The 22,263-nt window shown below is 44.7% G+C and overlaps 1 protein-coding gene across 1 annotated transcript in view; it reads left to right on the forward strand.

Moving 5' to 3' along the window:
* NSUN7 (NOP2/Sun RNA methyltransferase family member 7) overlaps positions 1-21,960 on the forward strand; it is a 201,825-nt gene extending 179,865 nt beyond the window's left edge. The window contains exons 11-12 of the mRNA XM_030191328.1: positions 10,303-10,426; positions 20,935-21,960. Coding sequence (XP_030047188.1) covers positions 10,303-10,426; positions 20,935-21,576 — 766 coding nt within the window. The 3' untranslated portion in view covers positions 21,577-21,960. The remainder of the gene's footprint in view (positions 1-10,302; positions 10,427-20,934) is intronic.
* The last annotated feature ends 303 nt before the right edge of the window (positions 21,961-22,263 follow it).

Raw genomic sequence — 22,263 nt, forward strand, 5'->3', positions numbered from 1 at the left:
AAATGCCCAGTCTCCCAGTCTCGTAAGGTCTGCTTGTAATTTTTTACAATCCTCCCGCGATTTAACGACTTTGAATAACTTTGTGTGTTCAGCAAATTTTAATTATCTCACTAGTTACTCCCATCTCTAGGTCATTTATAAATATGTTAAAAAGCAGCGGTCCCAGCACAGACCCCTGAGGAACCCCACTAACTACCCTTCTCCATTGAGAATACTGACCATTTAACCCTACTGTCTGTTTTCTATCTTTTAACCAGTTTTTAATCCACAATAGAATACTACCTCTTATCCCGTGACTCTCCACTTTCCTCTGGAGTCTTTCATGAGGTTCTTTGTCAAATGCTTTCTGAAAATCCAAATACACAATATCAACCGGCTCACCTTTATCCACATGTTTGTTCAGCCCTTCAAAGAAATGTAGTAGATTGGTGAAGCAAGATTTCCTTCACTAAATCCATGTTTCCTTTGTCTCATTAATCCATGCTTTTGAATATGCTCTGTAATTTTGTTCTTAATAATAGGCTTAATAAATTTGTTCTTAATAATAGGCTCTACAATTTTGCCCGGCACCAACGTCAGACTCACCGGTCTATAATTTCCCGGATCTCCTCTGGAACCGTTTTAAAAAATCGCCATTACATTGGCCACCCTCCAATCTTCCGGTACCACGCTCGATTTTTTCATGGAGAGAGTGGTGGATACTTGGAATGCCCTCCCGCGGGAGGTGGTAGAGATGAAAACGGTAACGGAATTCAAAAATGCATGGGATAAACATAAAGGAATCCTGTTCAGAAGGAATGGATCCTCAGAAGCTTAGCCGAGATTGGGTGGCAGAGCCAATGGGGGGAGGTGGGGTTGGGGGGTGGGCCTTGTTCTGGGCAGACTTCTACGGTCTGTGCACTGAAAATGGCAGGAGATTTGCTACTCTTCAGTTTGTAGAACTGCCCCATCACATCCTCCAGGTTTACAGAGAATTCATTAAGTTTCTCCGAATCGTCAGCTTCAAATGCTATTTCTAACACTGGTATCCCACCCAAATCTTCCTCGGTGAAGACCGACGCAAAGAATTCATTTAATCTCTCCGCTACGGCTTTGTCTTCCATGATCGCCCCTTTTACTCCTCGGTCATCTAGTGGTCCAACCGATTCTTGTGCCGGCTTCCTGCTTTTAATATACCTAAAAATATTTTTTACTATCTGTGTTTGCCTCCAACGCAATCTTTTCTTTTCAAAGTCCCTCTTAGCCTTCCTTATCAGCGCTTTGCATTTGACTTGACATTCCTTATGCTGTTTCTTATTATTTTCAGTCAGTTCCTTCTTCCATTTTTTGAAGGATTTTCTTTTAGCTCTAATAGCTTCCTTCACCTCACTTTTTAACCACGCCGGCTGTCGTTTGGTCTTCCGTCCTCCTTTTTTAATATGCGGAATATATTTGGCCTGGGCTTCCAGGATGGTGTTTTTGAACAGCATCCACACCTGATGTAAATTTTTGACCCTCGCAGCCGCTCTTCTTAGTTTTTTTTTTCACCGTTCTTCTCATTTTATCATAGTCTCCTTTTTTAAAGTTAAACACTAACGTATTTGATTTCCTATGTATACTTACTTGAAAGCTAATATCAAATCCAATCATATTATGATCACTGTTATCAAGTGGCCCCAACACCATTACCTCCCGCACCAGATCATGTGCTCCACTAAGGACTAGGTCTAGAAATTTCCCTTTTCTTGTCAGCTCCTGTACCAGCTGCTCCATAAAGCTGTCCTTGATTTCATAAAGGAATTTTACCTCCCCAGCGTGCCCCAATGTTACATTTACCCAGCCAATATTGTGGTAATTGAAATCACCCATTTATTATTGTGTTGCCCAGTTTGTTTGCGTCCCTAATTTCTTTTAACATCTCTGCGTCCATCTGTTCATCTTGGCCGGGCGGTAGTACACTCCTATCACTATCCTTTTCTCCTTTACACATGGAATTTCAATCCACAGTGACTCCAAGATGTGTTTTGTTCTCCGAGGACAAGCATGCTGATTATTCTCACGGATGGGTCGTCGTCCGCGATGGCCCAGGAGACCAGCAAAATCTTGAGAGCAAAGAAGAAGTCTCTCGAATGCTGCGTCACGCAGGCAGAGCACACCGCGCATGCATGAACGGCTTCCCACCCACGACACAAGCGTGAGTCCCTCAGTTGCTTTTTTTTCTGTGATGCTGGTATCACAGAGTTTTTTTCTGCTTCGCTGTTGCCTTCGGCCCAGGGGATCACGCATGAGTTTTTTCTTTTCATTTTTGTTATTTTTTGCTTAGTTCCAACTCAAAGCTGCCTGTGCAGAGAGAGAGGTTGAGCGACCCTGAACATTTGTATGATTTAGTCAATTGGTTCCTGATGAAGCCCTTTTTAGGGTGAAACGAATTGGGCCCTGTTTTGAAATAGAAAAAGTAAAAACCAGCAGAGTCAAGCCAGCATTGATTGAGCTAAGTAAAATAGACCATGCTGTTGCTTGTAATGTGTTTTGATCCAGTTATCCTAAAGATTAACGTTTAAAACTTTGGGAGCTTTGAATTTGTAAATACAGAAACAGGAAACAAACCCTATGAAGTCACAGACACAAAGTCTTTTTTAAGACAACGGTGTTTTGCTGGCTAGACCCTGGCGGGAGCCTTGGTTTCTGAGGGTATTCCTGTTATCTTGAATTTAAACATCACCTGTGTGATTGTGTTAGGCTGTCTTTCAGTGTGCATAGTATTCGATTACCTACCTTTTGAATCACAGCCTGTACTGAATTTTATACATGAGGAAGAGGAAGATCCCAGATACTTTTTGGAGGGAGAGTCATATGGGGTCCCATCTGATCCTACTCTGCCAATAGAAAGAAGGTAGACTCTCAGGTGGAGACATTCTTTTCCTCCTTCGTTTGGGAAATGTCTAAGGACGTTCTTTTCCCTATGGAGGTTGTGGATGAGCCCAGGGCCGAGATGCTTGAGGTCTTGGACTATCCTTTTCTGCCCACAGAGGTTGCAATGGCCCCCTTGCATAACACACTCAGGGAAGTTCTTATGCGAAACTGGTCGTTCCCTCTATCTAATCCAGTGGTCCCCAAAAAAGCTTGAGTCCCAGTACAGAGTCCATGGAGAGCCAGTAATGGTGAAGGCCCAACTACCTCACGATTCCATGGTGGTGGACTCTGCTCTCAGAAGAGCCAAGAGTACTAGAGACTATGCCTCGGCGTCCCCAGGCAGAGAGTCTAGGACCTTGGATTCTTTTGGGAGGAAAATGTATCAGGCCGCTATGCTCGCCGCCAAGATCCAAACTTACCAGCTCTACACAAGCATCCACTTTCGGAACTCGGTGAGTCAACTGTCCAGTTTGGTCAAAGCCCTTCCTCCGGAGCTCGCCGAACCTTTTCACCAGGTGGTCAGGCAGCAGAAGGCGTGTCGCAAATTCCTGGCCAGGGGTACCTATGACACTTTTGATGTGGCATCTCGAGTAGCTGCTCAAGGTATAGTGATGCGCAGACTCTCATGGCTGCGTCTCTCTGACCTGGATCATAAGACCCAGCAGCGAATGGCGGATGTTCCTTGCCGGGGGGGGGGGGGGGGAATAATCATTTTGGAGAAAAAGTAGAGGACATGGTCGATCAGATGAAAAAGCACCATGATGCTATGGATTCTCTCTCTTGCCGGGCGTCTTCTGCCACCTCATCTAGGAGGTTTTTTGGAGGGAAGAGGAGTGCTCCCTGTTCCTACAATAGGCGTAGGTACACTCCTGCTTTTCGGCAGCCTGTCCAGGCTCAGTCCCAGCGTGCTCATTCCTGTCAACGGCGTGCGACCAAGGCCCCTGCGGCTCCCCAGCAAAAGCAAAGGATGGGCTTTTGTCTGGCTCTAGTGCAGCAAAGCCTCAGAAAAAGTGTCCATGCCAGACGACTTGTCGGTCGGAGGGAAGTTAATATTGTTTCACCAAAGGTGGCCTCTTATAACCTCCAACAGGTGGGTTCTTCAAATAGTTCGGTTAGGATACACTCTCAATCTAGAATCCATGCCTCCAAATTGTCCACCGGGAGCTCAGTCCTTCAGCTCCCAGCACAAGCAGGTACTTGCAGAGGAACTCTCCGCCCTCCTAAAGGCCAATGCGGTTGAACCCATTCCACCAGGAGAAGAAGAGCTGGGATTCTATTCCAGGTACTTCCTTGTGCAAAAGAAAACGGGGGGGATGCGTCCCATCCTAGACCTAAGGGCCCTGAACAAATTCCTTGACTGAGAAAAGTTCAGGATGGTTTCCCTAGGCACCCTTCTTCCCATGATTCAGGAAAATTATTGGCTATGCTCTCTGGACTTAAAGGATGCCTATACCCACATCTCGATATTATCACTTCACAGGAAGTATCTTCGATTTCAGTTGGGAACTCAGCACTTTCAATACTGTGTACTGCCCTTTGGCCTTGTGTCTGCGCCCAGGGTTTTCACAAAGTGCCTGGCAGTTGTCGCAGCAGTGCTACGCAGACTGGGAGTGCATGTCTTCCCTTATCTCGACGATTGGCTGGTAAAGAGCACCTCGGAGGCAGGCGCTTTACAGTCCATGCAGATGACTATTCGAGTGCTGGAGCTACTGGGGTTTGTAATCAATTATCCCAAGTCCCATCTTGTCCCAGTTCAGAAATTGGAGTTCATCGGAGCACTGTTGGACACACGTACTGTGAAGATGATGAGGCTATTGTGAAGATGAAGCTCCCACCTCAGGATCCCAGGTCCCTCTTTCACTCAGGGTGCGCTGGTTCTCAGTATGCAGATTTCATGCAAATTAGTCTACTACCCCTTTCTACTCGGGGTGACCTGGTTCTCAAAAAGGCAAACATAGTCAGGTCTCATCAACAGGATTTTCTCATACAAATCTTTATTCCCGCCTCTGGGGCACACTTCTTTTAGCTTAAAACACTTTCACAAGCTTAAACAGTTCTTCCAGCTTAACCATTTCTTCCTACTCAGTGCAATCTTCCAGCTTAAAAATTTCTTCTTGCACAGTTCAAACCCAACAGATTTCTTCCCCCTGAGCCTTCCCACACAGGCATCTGGGCTCAGTACTAACTCAGTCCTGGACACACAGTCCTTCCTTGTAGTACACAGTTCTTATACTTGATACTCTAGGGCCTTCTTACCCCAGCCGTATTAACTCAGTCCTTCTTGGTAACACACTGTTCTAGACACACAGTCTTTTCATCTTGGACACACAGTCCCTCTTTGAACACACAGTTCTTATACCTGACACTCTAGGGCCTTCTTACCCCAGCCAGCTTCCTTGCTTTGCATACAGTTCACCACCAGTCCAAAGGGCTCAGCCAGTACTTCCCATGGGGATCTTCCTGCTTCAGCTACCAGCTCTCTTCTGCCGCGGCTAGCTCTCCTCTCTCCCTCACCCTCTGGTGGGGTCTTAAGTGGTTAATGACTAAACAGGACCCAGCCCATAACCTGCTGCACCTGTTTCCTCCTCCAGGACTCTCCTTGGTCCTAATGACCTCCTGCTATACATCCCCCTTACTGAATCCCTTTAGTGACTCACCCAGCCCTTCTCCCTGGACATTTTAGGGGAACAGCGCCCTCTAGGGGCCTAACCAGGGTAGGACAGCCTCTTCCTTCTCACAGTACGTCTCAAGCTTATCTTCCTCAGACAAGGGCAGACAATCTCCTGGCCCTAGTGTCCCTGGCTCGAGCGTCTCAACAGATCACAGCTCGGCAGATGTTGAGACTCTTAGGACACATGGCATGCCTGCATATGAGATTAGCTCAATGGACCCTAGCTTCCTAGTGGAGCCAGGCCACAGGGGATCTAGAGGATGTCATCCATCTTTCCACCGACTTTTGCAATTCCCTACTCTGGAATACCCAGAGCTGAAATGTTTGAGGTTCTGGATTACAGTTCTAGTGAGGCTGTGACTGTTTCTCTTACATGATGTTCAGGTGAAGAATTGGGAGTCCCCTTTTTCTGTCCCAGCAGTCCCCAAAAAGATTGACACCGTGTACCGGATTCAGATTGCACCTTGTTTTGATAGGCCATAATTGCCTTATCATTCCTTGGTAGTTGACTCCACGCTCAAACGAGCCAGAAGTTAAAGGAGGAGTGGAGGAGTGACCTAGTGGTTAGAGCACCAGTCTTAACATCCAGAGGTAGCCAGTTCAAATCCCACTGCTGCTTCTTGTGATCTTGGGCAAGTCACTTAACCCTCCATTGCCTCAGGTACAAACTTAGATTGTGAGCCCTCCTGGGACAGGGAACTACCCATTGTACCTGAATGTAGCTCACTTTGAGTTACTACTAATAAAAGTGTGAGCAAAAATCCAAATAAAGGAACTTTGATTTGGCACCCCCAGACAGAGAAGCTTAAATGCTGGACTCTTTTGGGCATAAGATGTATCAGGCCTCAGTGCTAATCTCCCTTATTCAATCATACCAGCTCTACACAAGCCTCTACTTGCTGTCCTTGGTGAGCAGTGTGACTGACTTGGCAGACACTCTCCCTCCAGAACAGGCCAAGTCCCTTTGCCACTTGGCCAAAAAGCAGAAGTCCTGTTGTAAATTCCTGGCCAGGGGCTCATTTGACACTTTTGATATAGCGTCCAGGATCTCTGCACAAAGTATAACGATGCACGCACTCTCATGGCTGCGTCTCTCTGACTTGGACCCAGTGGTCCAGCAAAGGTTGGTGAGCGCCACTTGTTGGGGGGAGAATCTTTTTTGGAGAGAAGGTTAAAGGGGTTGTGGACCTAGTCAAAAAACATACTGATACCATTGATACACTTTCCTGACCAGCGCCTTCTGCACCCTCCTTTTCTAGGAGGTTTTTGGGAAAGTCGAGTGAGAAGCCCTACTACTCTCAAAGGTGTATGTACACTCCTCCTCATCCCTTCTAGGGCTTGTTTCCTTGATTTTCAGGCTGTCTTCAAAATATAAAGATAAAAAGATGATCAATTAAGCTAAAAAAGGATGATTATCATCAAAAATAGTGTTTAGTGTCTGGTCATTGGCAAAGCCTTTCATATATGTTTCCCCTATTTTTTCTGTTGAAGGCAGCCTGAAGCTAGGAAGTCCTGTCTGTGAGGACGTTTTGTTTTGTTTCCTGAGGATAAGCAGGATATCAAGTTACTTATCTTGGACAGAAGGATACAATTCCCTACATTTCTAACAGCCAACACTAGGAATTATCTCCTTTGGGGACTAGGTTTACTAGAGTGTATTACCAAATTCACACACATTATTAGCAAATAGGTCTTCTTGCATAAAATGGGGCCTATGATAAGTCATGCCTTTTAGAAAATCTAGCCCAAATCTTTTAGAAACACTGAGGAGGTCCCATGCAACAACTTGAAGTGATATATTTTAGGCATATGCTGTTTGGCCTTTCGAAAGCTTCCAGAATTATTCCAAGTTGGAAAGACTTTTTCTTGCGTAGGCTCTATCAGATGACATCACCCATCTGAGGGCTTTTATCCTACTGTCCAAGGAAGAACACCTGCTTAAGTAATTTAGTTATATTGTCAAATTTTAAGACCTCGCTGGACCAGAAAATGGAAATAAAAGCAGTTATGCAGTTGGTATCTGCTTCCATCTGCATAATTGCATTTAAATATTGACTCTCTTTGGTGCAATAGTTTGCACAATTCTCCCAACTCTTAGTTATTTTATTCAGTCGTGGGCCTGTAAGGGCATTTCACAAGTAGGTCATTTGGTTAATGATGATGGACAGGGTGTAAATCATTTGAAGATCTTTGCAGTGAAGGTCTCCTGGAGCAATCAGTTTGGTATGCCTACATGCAAGTTATTATGTTTGTTATTACTACTACTACTACTATTTACCATTTCTAGATCGCTACCAGGGTTACGCAGCGCTGTACAAAAAACAAAGGACAGTCCCTGCTCAAAGGAGCTTACAATCTGAAGGACAAGGAGTGCAGACAATCAAAAATTGGAACAGTCTAGATTACCTGGGTAGACGTACAATGGTTAGGTTCCAAAAGTGACATTGAAGAGGTGGGCTTTGAGTAAGGATTTGAAGATGGATAGGGAGGGTGCTTGGCATATGGTCCCAGGGAGTTTATTCCAGGCATAGGGTGAAGCGAGGCAGAAAGGGCGGAGCCTGGAGTTGGCGGCGGTGGAGAAGGGTACTGAGAGGAGGGATTTGCCCTGTGATCGGAGGTTACGGGTAGGGGCGTAAGGGGAGATGAGGGTAGAGAGGTAGTGAGGGGCTGCAGATTGAGAGCATTTGTAGGTTAGTAGGAGACGCTTGAATTGTATGCGGTACCTGATCGGAAGCCAGTGAAGTGACTTGAGGAGGGGGGTGATATGAGCATATCGGTTTTGGCGGAAGATAAGACGCGCAGCCGAGATCTGAATGGATTGAAGGGGGGATAGATGGTTAAGTGGGAGGCCAGTGAGGAGTAGGTTGCAGTAGTCAAGGCGAGAGGTAATGAGAGCGTGGATGAGAGTTCGGGTGGTGTGTTCAGAGGACGGGGCGAATTTTGCTGATGTTGTAGAGAAAGAAGCGACAGGTCTTGGCTGTCTGCTGGATATGGGCAGAGAAGGAGAGGGAGGAGTCGAAGATGACTCCAAGGTTGCAGGCAGATGAGACGGGGAGGATGAGGGTGCCATCGACTGAGATAAAGAGTGGAGGGAGAGGACAATTGGGTTTGGGTGGAAAGACAATGAGCTCAGTCTTGGCCATGTTCAGTTTCAGGTGGCGGTTGGACATCCAGGCAGCAATGTCGGATAAGTAGGCCGATACTTTGGCCTGGGTTTCCGCAGTGATGTCTGGTGTGGAGAGATAAAGCTGAGTGTCATCGGCATAAAGATGATATTGGAAACCATGAGATGAGATCAGTGAGCCCAGGGAGGAGGTGTAGATTGAGAAAAGAAGGGGACCAAGGACAGATCCTTGAACCCCAACAGAGAGCGGGATGGGGGTGGAGGAAGATCCATGAGAGTGTATTCTGAAGGTACGGTGGGAGAGATAAGAGGAGAACCAGGAGAGGACAGAGCCCTGGAACCCAAATGAAGACAGTGTGGCAAGAAGTAAATTATGATTGACAGTGTCAAAAGCGGTGGGTAGGTCAAGGAGGATGAGGATGGAGTAGTGACCTTTGGATTTGGCAAGGAACAGGTCATTACAGACTTTAGTGAGTGCCGTTTCTGTCGAGTGTAGAGGGCGAAAACCAGATTGAAGCGGATCAAGGATGGCGTGGGAGGAGAGGAAATCAAGGCAGCGGCTGTGAACGGCACGTTCAAGTATCTTGGAGAAGAAGGGTAGGAGGGAGATGGGGCGGTAGTTGGAGGGACAGGTAGGTTGTTTGTTTTTAAACCTGTAATGTTTTGAGCACTGACCTGAGGGGTTGGGGGGAGTAATATGGATGAGGGGGGAGAGGATGGCTCTTGGGATTTTCAGGGATGTTGCAAGAATGAGACTGCTGTGAAGGAACCACACGAGTGGTCTCTCCTTTGTGATGTCCTATGAAAGTTGTTGGGGAATAAACTGAGTAATAGGGAATAAGACCAGTGCCAGGCAGACTTCTACATCCTGTGCCCTGGAAATGGCAAGGACAGATCCAAGTATGCATACGTTATATTGCATCATATATGCCAGGAATTTACCTTGTTGGGCAGACTGGATGGACTGTGCAGGTCTTTATCTGCTGTCATCTACTATGTTACTAAGTAAGAATAAACTGATGACTTTCGGTGGCTCAAGAGCCCCATGTTTGTGAATGAGCATTAGAGAGCAATCCTCGACTGCACCTCCTCCTCCTCCTCTTCTTATCTATTCTGGTTCCATAGGGAAAGTAGCATGGTTTCACTGCATAAATTGGAGGAAAACAAGCCTTTTAAATAGTCAAAAAATTTAAGAATGGGTGACCTGATATTAAAAAATCATACTTTAAATCGCTGAGCTATATGAAAAGCAGATGAATATTGCTGCTACAGTAACTCAGCAGGAAGTGGACCTGTTTTTCAGAGATGAGTTGAAATTTTTTTTCTCTCCTGTTAAATAAGACTTCTTGGCCATGACTGGATTTGATAAGCATTGCAGTTAAATGTGCTTCTCATAAGTTCTGAGGTGCTTTTCTTGTTTATTTTTTTTTATGTACTCATAAGAGTTTAAATATTAAGGCTAGATTTTCAATAGAAATTGTGTGTATGATTTTGAATATGCTATATGATAGTGTACAATATGAAGCAGCTGTTCAGCCTGGGGAATAATTTATACAATATGCATTTTTAAAATTTATACTTTCATATTGTTTTGACTGTTGGTATTTTTACACAGGCTTAGCCCTCCTGTTCTTCCTCTTTGTCACCCATCAGAAATTATGTTGGCTTCTGGTAAATTTTTCAAAATGGAACCATCAGAGTTAACCAATGGCTGTTTTCTGGCTGTTCTTTCAAGAGAGGTAAGCCTAAGGAAAATGTGTGTGTATATGTTTAATAGAGATACTAGCAGAACAGTAAGTATTTATTCTAATATAAAATGCTAGGCTTTCATAAGCATATATTCCTTATATGCCTGTTAGACAAATCTAGACTGTGAGTTGTGCTCTCTAGCCAGCAGATGGAAGCAAAGTACATTGACTTTCAGTGACATTATTGCCACTCTAAGAATTGACACAGTCCTAGAAATCTCCAGTATTCTCTGTCTCCAGCAGATGGTTGCTGTCTGGATTGGTGGAGCAGCAGTTTGTGAGGTCTGAGCCTTGAGGCTGGGTTATGTTCCAGGTCTGTGGGCAGGCCAGCAGCTTAGGTGTGGTTCTCGAGGTCAGTCCACAGACCTTTCCATGACTGAGCATTGGAAGTCGTAGCCCCTGAACAGGTCTGGGCTACACTGCTTCCTTAATGGGCTTGGGGGTGGGGGTGGGGGCAGTAAGGTGGCTGACTTCAGGATCTCTCTCAGGTGTCTGTCAGGTATCTGTATGTAGTTGCTCCCCTCTGATCCTTCTCCCCTGTCTGTCCTTCCCCTGGCTATGGCATTAAAAAAAAAAAAAACAAGCTGCATGGTACTAAGGCAGGAGGATTTGTCAGTGGGAGCTCTGGACCAGACAGGACAGGGCAGGTAAAGGCAGGCTGATGTGAGTTGGCATACAGTGTGGCCCTGCCTGATTAGGAGAAGGGGAGTATGCTAGTGACCTGTTGCATTTGCTCAGCCCCAGCATATCAAACTGCAGCAGGTACTGTGGCACCTGTGAGCACGGAGAGTCAGCTGAACCACTGGCTCTTTCTAGCCCATCTGTGATGAAGCGGTAGTAGGGCAATTAGCGGCTTTGGAAGCAGCAGTCTGTGCAGGTGGCTAATACCAGGGGAAATCAAGGAGCTGACAGCCACAAATGAGGCAAGTTTCCCCCGATGGGAAGCATAGCCATGTAGCATAGGGCCATATGTCTCCCATGCAGTAGGACCTGGCAGGGGGAGGGAAGAGTGTTCCCAAAGCTGAAGACATTCAGAGTCATTGCAGTTGGCTATGGAGGAGGCATCCGACTAGGTCCCTTCAAGTTCTTCAGTCCCAAGATAGTGTCTGTTTCAGGCGATAGTAAGCTATGTGGAGCAGGCTCTGGCTTCCCTGCTTGTGTCAGGGCAACTGGGGGGAGAGGGGGGGCTGATAGAGAATTCTGAACAGAACCCAGAGGGCAGAAGACGCCTAGAAAGGAGACAGATACACAGGAGCAGAGCCAAAGTCCTAGTCCTGGACTCAGCTCACGGGGACAAGTGACTGACAGGTGATTCTGAAGGAGGTTTCTCTCCCTTGGGTAGCCTGTCTCCAGAGGGTGGGGGAGCTTATCCCCTCTGAACTTGGCAAGTCTCTAGTGGTATTCCTGTTTAGGCAGGAGGAGCTCTTGTCCCTTTTTTCACAGGTGGCTTTCTCATTTAAGATAACAAGCTCTGATAGAATAAGCCTCAGAGAGAGATCCTATTTTGGAGGATCTGAGGAGACTGGCAAGGACATTTTCCCTTCCTAAGGCCCTTCATAGGATGGTGGTTAGGGGCACTAAGGTCATAGGAAGGCTTTATTCCTTGCCCCAGGAGGATTTCGATCAGTTCTTCAAGCTTCTGAGGATAGACATGCTAGTAATGGCAGTTGTGAAAAAAGCCAATGATCCCCATAGAGGGCGGAGTGCCCCTGAAGAAACAGGACCGTGGTTGAAGCAGGGATGCACTGCCTCGGCCATGGGCACTCAAGCTGCGATTAGTGGTGGTTACATGGTCAGGGTGCTTTTTCAGTGGTTTCAACAGTCGCCTCAGTTATTGAAGGCAGTCTTGCTGGACTTGGGAGCTGCCTTTGTGGCAGATGTCCTGTATGACCTAGTGTGTATTGGGGTAAGATCAATGGGCTCTATGGTGGTGGCCCATTGAGTCCTTAGGCTCCAGAATTGGGCAGTGGATGCGGCTTCAAAATTGAGGCTCAGTAAACTTCAATTCATGGGCAACCTCCTGTTTGCACAGGACCTGGAGAAGATAGTTAAGAACTTGGGTGAGTCAAGGCCTCAGAAGTTGGCAGGGAGATCACACAGTATGTCACAGCCCGATCAAGCAGACAGGCAGCAAGCTATTCTGGCTATGGCCAGGAACATTTTAAGAAGACACAGCCCTTTTGGGGAGCTCGGACAACCCCGAGATGGGGAAGGTTTCTTGATTAGCAGTAAAAGTTCCCAATGAAGGCCAGTGGGGCCCATTCCAAGGGGCTGGGAGAGATGTGAGGATGGCTCAAACAGTTTTCCTCAGAATTGGCTCATGTCACATCAGACTGTTGGGCATGCCTTGGAGTTTGCAGAACCTCTAAAATGTCTGTTTGGTTTCTCCTCGTGGGTCAGATGCCAAGCAAAAGTCTGTGGCTGAGCATTGGTCAGTCTTCAATAGCTGGGAGCTATAGCGCCAGTTCCCTCAGTGGAACAGGGCTGAGGCTGTTATTCTGTCTACTTTGTGGTCCCAAAGAAAGGGGGACTTACTGATTCTAGACCTCAAAGGAGTCTGCCGTTCCAAAGTTCTGCTTGGGAAAGTTTTCAGTCGGTGATCACAATTCTGTGGCAGAGGGAGTTCCTTATGTACATGTCACAATTCAGCTTGGCTGCCGAACATTTCTACGCTTTTGTGATCAAGGTGAGCATGTTCAGTTCAGGGCAGTGTCTTTTGGTCTGGCCACAGTGCCCAGGACCTTATTGAAGGTCCTGGTGGTGGTATTTCATCACAGAGAGGGGATCAGTCCACCTAAAATCTAAATGACTGGCTAATTGGTGCCAGAGGACGGGGCCAGGAAGGCTATGTCCAAAGTGATCCAGCTTTTAGAGAGCTTAGGCTGGGTGATCAAGAGTAAAGAATGACGCAGGAATAAAGTTTGGCCCCGTCCCTGCAATCTCTGTCCCCATCTACAGAAGCCGCAAACAGTTTGCTACAGCACATCCAATCAAAAAGGACACAAACTCTTTCTTGTCTTATTCCAATCCAGATCAGTAACATAGAGAGTGACACAGGAGTGAGTAACAGTTATCATAATCTGACTCCCTGACTGACCAGTCCAGCACAACCACAAACAAATCCCATTTTGGTGCATTGCAGCTGCCACATGGCCCACATGTTCCCAGTTGTGAAAGAGAAAAAAAACATGTGTGCACACACACACACACGTTCAATCTTTTTATACTAAAAAGTTCTCTCTTGGATGCAGAGTTGCCGACACATTTTGAAATTAAGCACAAGCAGAATAAAGTAGCTTACTGGTCTTCAGAAAGGCCCTGTGTGAATGATCAATAGTGATTGATGAATAAAACTGACCTAGAGTCAGGACTAGTTGTGTTGTCTTGGCTGGCTCACTCACACTAGCTCCAGCCGTCCTCAATGAACTTGAATTTAAGACTGAAATTTCCCTTCCCTCACTGCCCTGGGTTCAGTTCAGAGCTGCTGGCCTGGGCTGTCTTCAAATTGTTGGTGATACAAGCTAGATCGGGGAAGGAGGAGGAAGAGGCAGGCTGGCTGGGTCTTCCGAGTTAGGGAAGAACAAAGTCTCAGTCAGACTCTCAGTCAGTCAGTCTCAAGCTGCCTGGCTGCTCTTTCCGACTCGGCTGTCCTCCCTCTCCGTGCATGTGCTGACTGCCAAGCGCCACCACGCCGACAAAGGAGAGACTCAGACTCTTCCTCTTTCAGTTCATTGCTGAGCTGCTGTCTGTAATTTCTGACCCGAGTCCTAGTACTCCTGCACCAATGGGATAGAGGGATAGTGAGAGAATCAAGAATACCATTTCTAGCACAGGTATCTGTCCCAAATCTTCCTCTGTGAAGACCGAAGCAAAGAATTGATTTAATCTCTCCGCGATGGCTTTGTCTTCCCTGAGTGTCCCTTTTAACCCTCGGTCATCTAGCGGTCCAACCAATTCTTTTGCCGGCTTCTTGCTTTAATATACCATTTGAGAGGACAGAGGTTCTCACATAACCAATTAACTTTCCCTTGGGATTGCAATCCATAGTGGGACAGTACATATAAGAATTGTTTTACTGGGTCAAACCGAAGGTCTGTCTAGCATAGTATCTTGTTTCCAACAGTGGCCAATCCAGGTTACACAAACTTGACAGGATCCCAAAAGTAGCAGGATCCTATTCTATTTACACCATGGACAAGCAGTAGTCTAGTTCAATAATAGTTTATGGATTTTTCTTCCTGAAATTTGCCCAAACCTTTTTAAAACCCAGCTACGCTAACTGCTTTTACCATTTTCTTCAGCAATGAGTTCCAGATACGAATAGTGAAAAAAATATTTTCTCCAATTTGTTTTAAATGTATTACTTAGTAACTTCATGGCATGTATCCTAGGATTTGTACTTTTTGAAAGAGTAAACAATAGATTCATGTTTACCCATTCTATTTAATTCAGGATTTATAGACTTCTCATAGCTGTCTCTTCTCCAAAATGAAGAGCCCCAATCTCTTTAGATGTTCATCTAAGAGTCATTCCATTCCTTTAATCATTTTGGTCACCCTTCTCTGTATATTTTCTAATTCTCCTGTATCGTTTTTGAGATGTGATGACCTGAATGGCACACATTACTCAAGGTGTGGTGGCATCATACCACAATACAGAGACATTGTTCTTTATTCCTAACATGTTTGCTTTTTTGGCTGCAATGCACATTGGGCAGAAGATTTCAATATATTATCCACAATGATACCAAAATCCGTTTCCTGCGTGGTGACTCCAAATTTGAAACCTAGCATTGTATATCTATAATTTGGGTTTTTCTTCCCTATGTGGATCACTTTATACTTGTCCATATTACATTTTATCTGCTATTTGGAAGCCCAGTCTCCCAAGGACCTTCAGTAATTTCTCACAATCTACATGCAGTTTAACAGTTTTGAATAATTTTGTGTCAACTGCAAATTTAATCACTTTACTCATTCTTTCACTTTCCAAATCATTTATAAATAAGCGTTGGTTGCAGAGCAGATAACTATGATACTCCTCTATTTACCTTCCTCCATTGAGAGAATTGCCCATTTCATTTAACCCTACTCTGTTTTCTATCCAAGCTGCACATGGATGGGAGGGACAGAAGGGGACAAGCTGTACATGGGTGGGAGGGAGCAAAGGGAACAAGCTGCAAGTGAATGGAAGGGAAGGAAGAGGAAAAGGGGACATGCTGTACATGGAGGGACGGGAGAGAGGGAGGGGAAGGGAAAAGGGAGAAATGCATCACTTGGATAGAAGGGGATGGAGAGGAGAGGGGGCAATCTGCTCATGAACAGCAGGGAAAGGAAAGGGGGACATGCTGCTCATGGATGTTTTGTTTTTTTGGAAACACATCTTTTCTGTTTTTCTTTTTTTAATTTAGCAGAGTATGGAAGAAAATGCTTTTCCATTACTTTTACCAGTATTTTCCCTGCTTATTGAATCTGGATTTCTTGGAGGTCTCCAGTTTTGGACTGCATGTTTTTTGGGCCCCCTATTCTGTATCAAGTGAGGTCCTGTCCATGTTCTACATGTGCGACTGAGGTGAAGGATTCTGCTGGCATGTAGTGTCTGTGTAGGAATCTGTAACAGTCCGACTTGTTCCAGTTTCCCAGAAGTGTGTATATTGGTATATAGTTTCCAAGTTTATTCAAAACTTCCTATCCCACCTTTTGGAGAACCAGTACAATTTTCCTAGCAAAAAAGGTGCCGGTACTCAAATGCCAGGCCACCCTTCAGAGGTGGGGTAATCACTGAGGGACTCACTCCACAATAGCCAGGCCCCTTGCAACCAGTCACAGAATCCATGACAAGGCAGAATTGGTGTCTTGAGCCTGAGCTCTTTCATTAAAACTTGTGGTCCATGGGTCATTTTCAGCAGACACTGGAAAAGGTGCCGGTACTCAGTACCCCCAAGTACCCCCTCAAAAAAAGCCCTGTGGAGAACCATCAGGGCAGCTTACAATCTAACATTGTATAGGATGAGAAATAGTCTGACAGTAAATCATATGTCAGATTTAATGTCAATAAATTTATTGGGGAAAAAACAGATTGGGATGCAACTCCATTTGTTAAATCTTGGATGAATAGCAAATATAGGTTGGCTACAGATACAAAAGTGCAGCAAAAATCAACCAAAGCATTCTGCAAAAATCAATTTACCATAGAGAATTAACAGTAAAGAATATGTTTTAATATTATTTGTAAATTGGTTGCTGCCTACAAATATCTTTTGTACCAATAAAATTAATAATACAGTTCTGTACTTATATACAGGCTTTTTTTTCTTTTTGAAAAGAGAGCCGTTAAACATTTACAGCAGCACACCACTGCCTGTGTGCCATAGGTTAAGCCTCCCAAGCCCGTGAAGGAGCCACAAGCTTAGCTTCCCCTCACTCACTGGTTCACACTGCTGCCTCCATGATTTAGCTATGAACAAAATAAAGCTGCACATGGGGTCAAAGCTCTATGTGCTCCACTTCTGGTTCCCTCCTCTGCCCTCCCAAGATGAGATTTCCTGTTTCGGGGAGGGCAGAGGAGGGAAACCAGCAGCGGTGCACATAGAGCTATGACCCCAAGCACGGCTTTATTTTGTTCACAGCCAAGTTGGGGAGGCAGCGATGCGAACCAGTGAGTGAGGGGCAGGGAAGGGATGCTAAGCTTGCAGTTCCTTCAGGGGCTCGGGAGGCTTAACCTATGGCGCATAGGCAGTGGTGTGCTTGTACATGTTTAACAATGGGCACTCTTTCCAAACAAAAAAAAAACAGTTACATGTCTCCATGAACTCGAGGAGGAGGTGTCAGTGAGTGACCAGGTGGGGGCAGAAAGCGAGAGAGAGAGATGGGGCCAAGGGTGGGTGAGGGAAAGAGAGATGGGATGATGCGTAGTGAACAAGGAAAAAAAAAGACATGAGCATTAGGGGAGAGGGAGGACTGGGGGTAAAACTGGATGCTGAGGGATGAGAGACAGAAGTGCGATATGATAGGGAAGAGAGAGAAGTGATGTTGGAGGGGGTGAAAGAGACAGTGAGGTGATGTTGGATGACTGGGGAGGGAGGGGAGTTCTCCATGCAAATAGAGCCTTGCATGGGGATGGGGCTAATGGTGGGATGAGGGGAAGAGAGATGGAACAATGTTGCATGCTGAATGGGGAAAAAAAAGAGACAGGAGTATTGGGAGAAAGATAGGCAAAGCTGGATAGAAGGGAGGAGGAGAGAAAGACAGGGTAAAGCTGGATGCTGGGAGATGAGAGACAGAAGAGCAATGTGATGGGCAAGAGAGGGAAATGATTTTGGTTGGTGAGGGGGACGAGGTGAAAGACAGTGGTGTGATGTTGGATGTTTACTTGAGAGAGACAGAAGAGATCCTGAATGGCTATAAGGGGGGGAGGGGTCCTGCATGGCAGATGGGGGCTGGAGAGAGAGAGAAGGGGAGTCCTTCATGGCAGATGGGGGGTAGAGAGAGAGAGAGGGGAGGTCCTGCATGGAAGATGGGGGGGGGGGTGGGGAGAGGGGAGTCCTGCATGGCAGATGGAGAGAGAGAGAGGAAATAAAACTAAAAGGCAGCAACTCTGAAACTTGGTGGCCATTTGGCAACCTACTAAAAACATTGATAGTCAAATCATTTTATAGTTAACAGTATGCAAGGAAGGGAATGGGTCTCTGAAGGGGCTGAGTGAGGGTGGAAGTGGGGTTAAAGAGATGGTGAAAGAGAAGCAATAGTACATGGGGTATAGCTTTAAGAGATGGAAGTATGGCCTGGAAACAAGGTAAGGAAGGAGAGACGGGGATAGAGCTGGGGCTGGTGAGAGGATGCAATGGAGGGTAGAAGAGGACTAAAAGGATGGGACTGGGGAAGTAAGGAAGTGGGTGAAACAGAGGGAGGGGAATAGGAGACTGAGGCAGGAGAGATACAGAGGGGCAAAGGGAGTGCTGGAGAGGGAATGAGGGAGATGGGAATAGCCAATCTGTGAAAAGGAGACTAAGGACTAGAAGGTGAGAGAGAGAATAAGAGTAAAATCAAATGGGTGGATATAAAAACAGGAGAAGAGAAAAGTAGGGCTATAGAAATGATAAGTAGTAGTAGGAATAAAACAAAATGAAAGATCAGTTCCAGACTGAAGGAAAGGTAGAAGACGAGAGAAAAAATGGAAAGGTCAACCTGGAAAAGAATTTGAGAGAAGACTGACTTATGGAAAGTGGAAAAGAGACAGTGACCAGCTTAATTCGAAAAATAAAGTTCCCAGACAACAGAGGAAGAAAAGAAAAACATTATTTTTATTTACTCCTGAGATGTTAAAATGTAATTTTTTTCTATTTTTATTTAGAAAGTACAGAGGAAAATTCATTTCTATTTCTTTTTTTTACCAATGCTTCCCTGCTTAAAGATTATAGCTTTCTTGGGGGAGGAGGTCTCCATTTCAGGTTATGTCTGTATGTTTTTTTTTGTAGTACCCTATTTTGTATCAGGTAAGAGGATTCTGCTAGCACATGGGTGGGCAACCTTGGTCTTCAAGGGCTGCAATCTAGACGGGTTTTCTGGATTTCCCCAATGAATATGCATAAGATCTATTTGCATGCAAATAGATCTCATGCATATTCATTGCTACATATACCTAGTAACTACCATATTTAGAATTGGCCAATGTTTACATACAATTTGTTGTATCGCCCGTGAAGCTGAAACTTAAGGTAAACACATGTCATTTTATTTTTCTCTATCTTGGGTTTAGATTGAAACAACCATTATATGCCCTTTTAAATGCTTTTTCTATCACCTTATATGGGTATCCCCTTTGTTTAAATCTATACTTCATCTCTTGTGCTTGCATCACAAAATCTTCTTTTTCTGAGCACAATTTACGGATACGCAAAAATTGGCCAACAGGTATACTATTTTTCAGAGGGATAGGATGATGACTTTTATAGTGGAGGAAAGTGTTCCTATCAGTCTCTTTACAGTATGCTTTAGTCTTCAACCCATCTTCAGTATACTGCTGGTGAAATTGCGGTAGCGCTCTTCAACATCGCGGGTTTCAAGTGGGGCCCAGGACCTCATTTTCAAGTGTCCATTTGAGGGCTGACCTCACTCCCTCCCTCCAAACAGAGAGCTTTTTACCTACTTTCCTGTGAAATTCTGTTTGTATTTTTAAATAGTTTAGTGAAACCACAGTCTCCCTGTTCTCGTCAAAGGTTCCAGAGACATAAAGAGCCATGTTTACTAAAGACTAAGTGTGCACTAACAAACAGTGTAGATTTAAGTGCCATGCAGCTCACTTTATTCTATGGACCATGCAGCACTTAATGCATTTTAAATGCTCATTAGCATAAGCTAAACATTTGTAAACATGGTCCAATGTATTTCTATGAGAGAGAGGCAGTTCAGCAGCTGGGGGAATTTTATAAAAAAAAAATAAAAAGTTCTGTTCACCATAGTTACTTTATTTGTATGGAATCCTCCCATCTTAAGGCTTGATGCCTCCAACAGGCCTGAAATCTCCCACCCCCTCCGGTCTTTTACCTTATAAGATTTAGCCTTTCCCAGCAATGTCACTCTCCAGTTTCTACTCTCTCTAACCTCAATCTACCTCAGCCTAGCTAGAAAACTTACTTCCCCCTTCCTTGGTAGGTTTACTCCCCAGTTTTCTTTGCTTCTTCTGGAAGGTGGACACCTTCCAGTTTTTTCTCTGTGCCTCGTAGTGCTTTTTTCCTCTGCACTCCTTGTTCTCTCCCTCCCTATCCTCTAGCATTCTGTCTGAGGCCTTCAGCCCCCCCCCCCCCCCCAGTTCTCTCTCTAATCTCTCTCTAACTTCCAGAAAGACCCTCTAGTTGTATCTGTCCCCTCGGTTCTCCCTTCACAGTTTCATCAGGATTTGGCCTATGCCTTTTTCCATTGCCTTTTTTGCAATTTGTACCTTAGGGTTCCACTTTTCTCCACTTTTGCTTTCATGCTCCCCGTTCTGCCTTCTCCATGTTGTTCTTCCCTTCTCACCCAGGTTCCTTCCTTCCCTCTTCTGGTTTCCTTTTTTTTTAATGTGATTCTCTTGTCCCTCTCTTGTAGTTTTAACCCTTTCCTTTCTTTGAACATACTCTTGTCTTACAAACATTGCAAGAGGCCAGCAGCTCATTCCACATAAGCGCACAGATTGGAGAGAAGGAGCAGCATGGGGAAAGGAGCACATGATCACTATGACTTGTGTTGCTGCCAAGTCGGAGGCAGAGCAGACCCACTTCAAGTGAGAAAGGAAGAACAAGTTAACTTTCCTTATAGCAAGTTTTCTTCCTTTCCTGGTCCATAATGGTTGAGAATGAACCTGGTACTGCATGGTAGGACGTTTGAGGCCTTGTGGCTGAAAGTTAAGGAGAGGGTGCATGCTAGCATTTCAGAAAGCATTCTGTGCCTGCTGTAGTCAGGGTGTAGAAGTGCTATTGTTTAATGTAAAATACCAGTAACATTTTTTTCTTTAATTTTCAGCGAGATCCATCTGAGACTGTGTCTGTTAAAGATGTGTTGGCTCGGGCTGCTGCTAAAGGACTACTGGAAGGTGTTGAGATGGCAAAACCCCCCAAAAGAGAGGAAAAGAAAAAGAAATCCAAAACATCATTACAAAAAAATGTTTCTAGTGCCTCTGTTTCTCAGGCCAAAATTGCAGAGTTCCTAAACAGAGAGTCTAGTAATTCAAACACAAAAATTCCATTATCAAAACCGCCTAGTACTCTATTACAGAAAAATATGGGTCAAATAAATAGTAACATTCAGAATAAAAGAGTACTCAAGCAGATCACAAGTACAGTTGTGCTTGGGACAGCAAAGAATACAAACAGTCTTTCATCCATGTCAAAGGTGTTTGACAAGCAGACTAATATGAAACCAAAGTCAGAAGACAAAATGATTGCATTGAAACCTGTAGAAATAGTTCTTCCTCCAGTACTGTTGCCATTCTACAATTCAACAGGAAGCAAAGCACGAAATCCATCTAATTCATATCCTGGCTTGTATCGCCTGAATGGAGTAAAGAACAGCTTACAAAACTCACTAGCACCATCATTAACCATATTAAACAAACAAAAAGAAACTTTGCCTTTTGTGGTTAGGCATCCCCGACCTTGGCTGTGAACATGGACGCTTTTTGTAGAAGGTTCATTGTTTAAGACTTAGTCTCTTAAAACTTGGGCATTTTAAAATAACTTTTCATGTCCTTAAGAGTGCTGTAGTCTTCTTTTTAATTTTTTTAAAAACATTTTTTAGCTTTAAACTACTGTCGAGGACTGTGATGAGCAGTTTCCATTCAGTCCGTCTTAATATGAGTTGAGAATCAGACTTGGCATAATGTGTAACATACTTAGATCAAGGAAATCTTCAACTATGAACTACAGATGAATCTGCCTTCCCTCTTGTACTCCAGAATGAATATGCTGAGAGAAGTAAATTCTTAAGAGGGGGAACATCTGAATTTCAGACTAATGATTGTAGCTACAAGGTAGTCTTTTGATTAAAAAACCAATAATCTATCCATAACCTAAACCAAAGGATTCAGTGTTGGAAAACCAATTTTAATTCATATATATGCATAAACTCTGTAACCATCATAAAACCTTTTACATGGGTAACAATTAAATAAAGTTATGCAAAGCAGTGCATAAATTGTTTTTGGGTATTTAAGCGCTGCATGACTAGCAATTTTCAAGCTACGGGGCAGCCAGATTGGTAGCAGTAGGCTGCAGTTCGTTTAAACAACAACCAGGTGGTGGCCAGTTATTGTGCAGTAAATCTATGGTTGATCAACTGTCCTACAAGTTTTGG

The sequence above is a fragment of the Microcaecilia unicolor genome, chromosome 2 (genome assembly GCF_901765095.1).
Source record: "Microcaecilia unicolor chromosome 2, aMicUni1.1, whole genome shotgun sequence".
In the NCBI taxonomy this organism is placed as follows: Eukaryota; Metazoa; Chordata; class Amphibia; order Gymnophiona; family Siphonopidae; genus Microcaecilia; species Microcaecilia unicolor.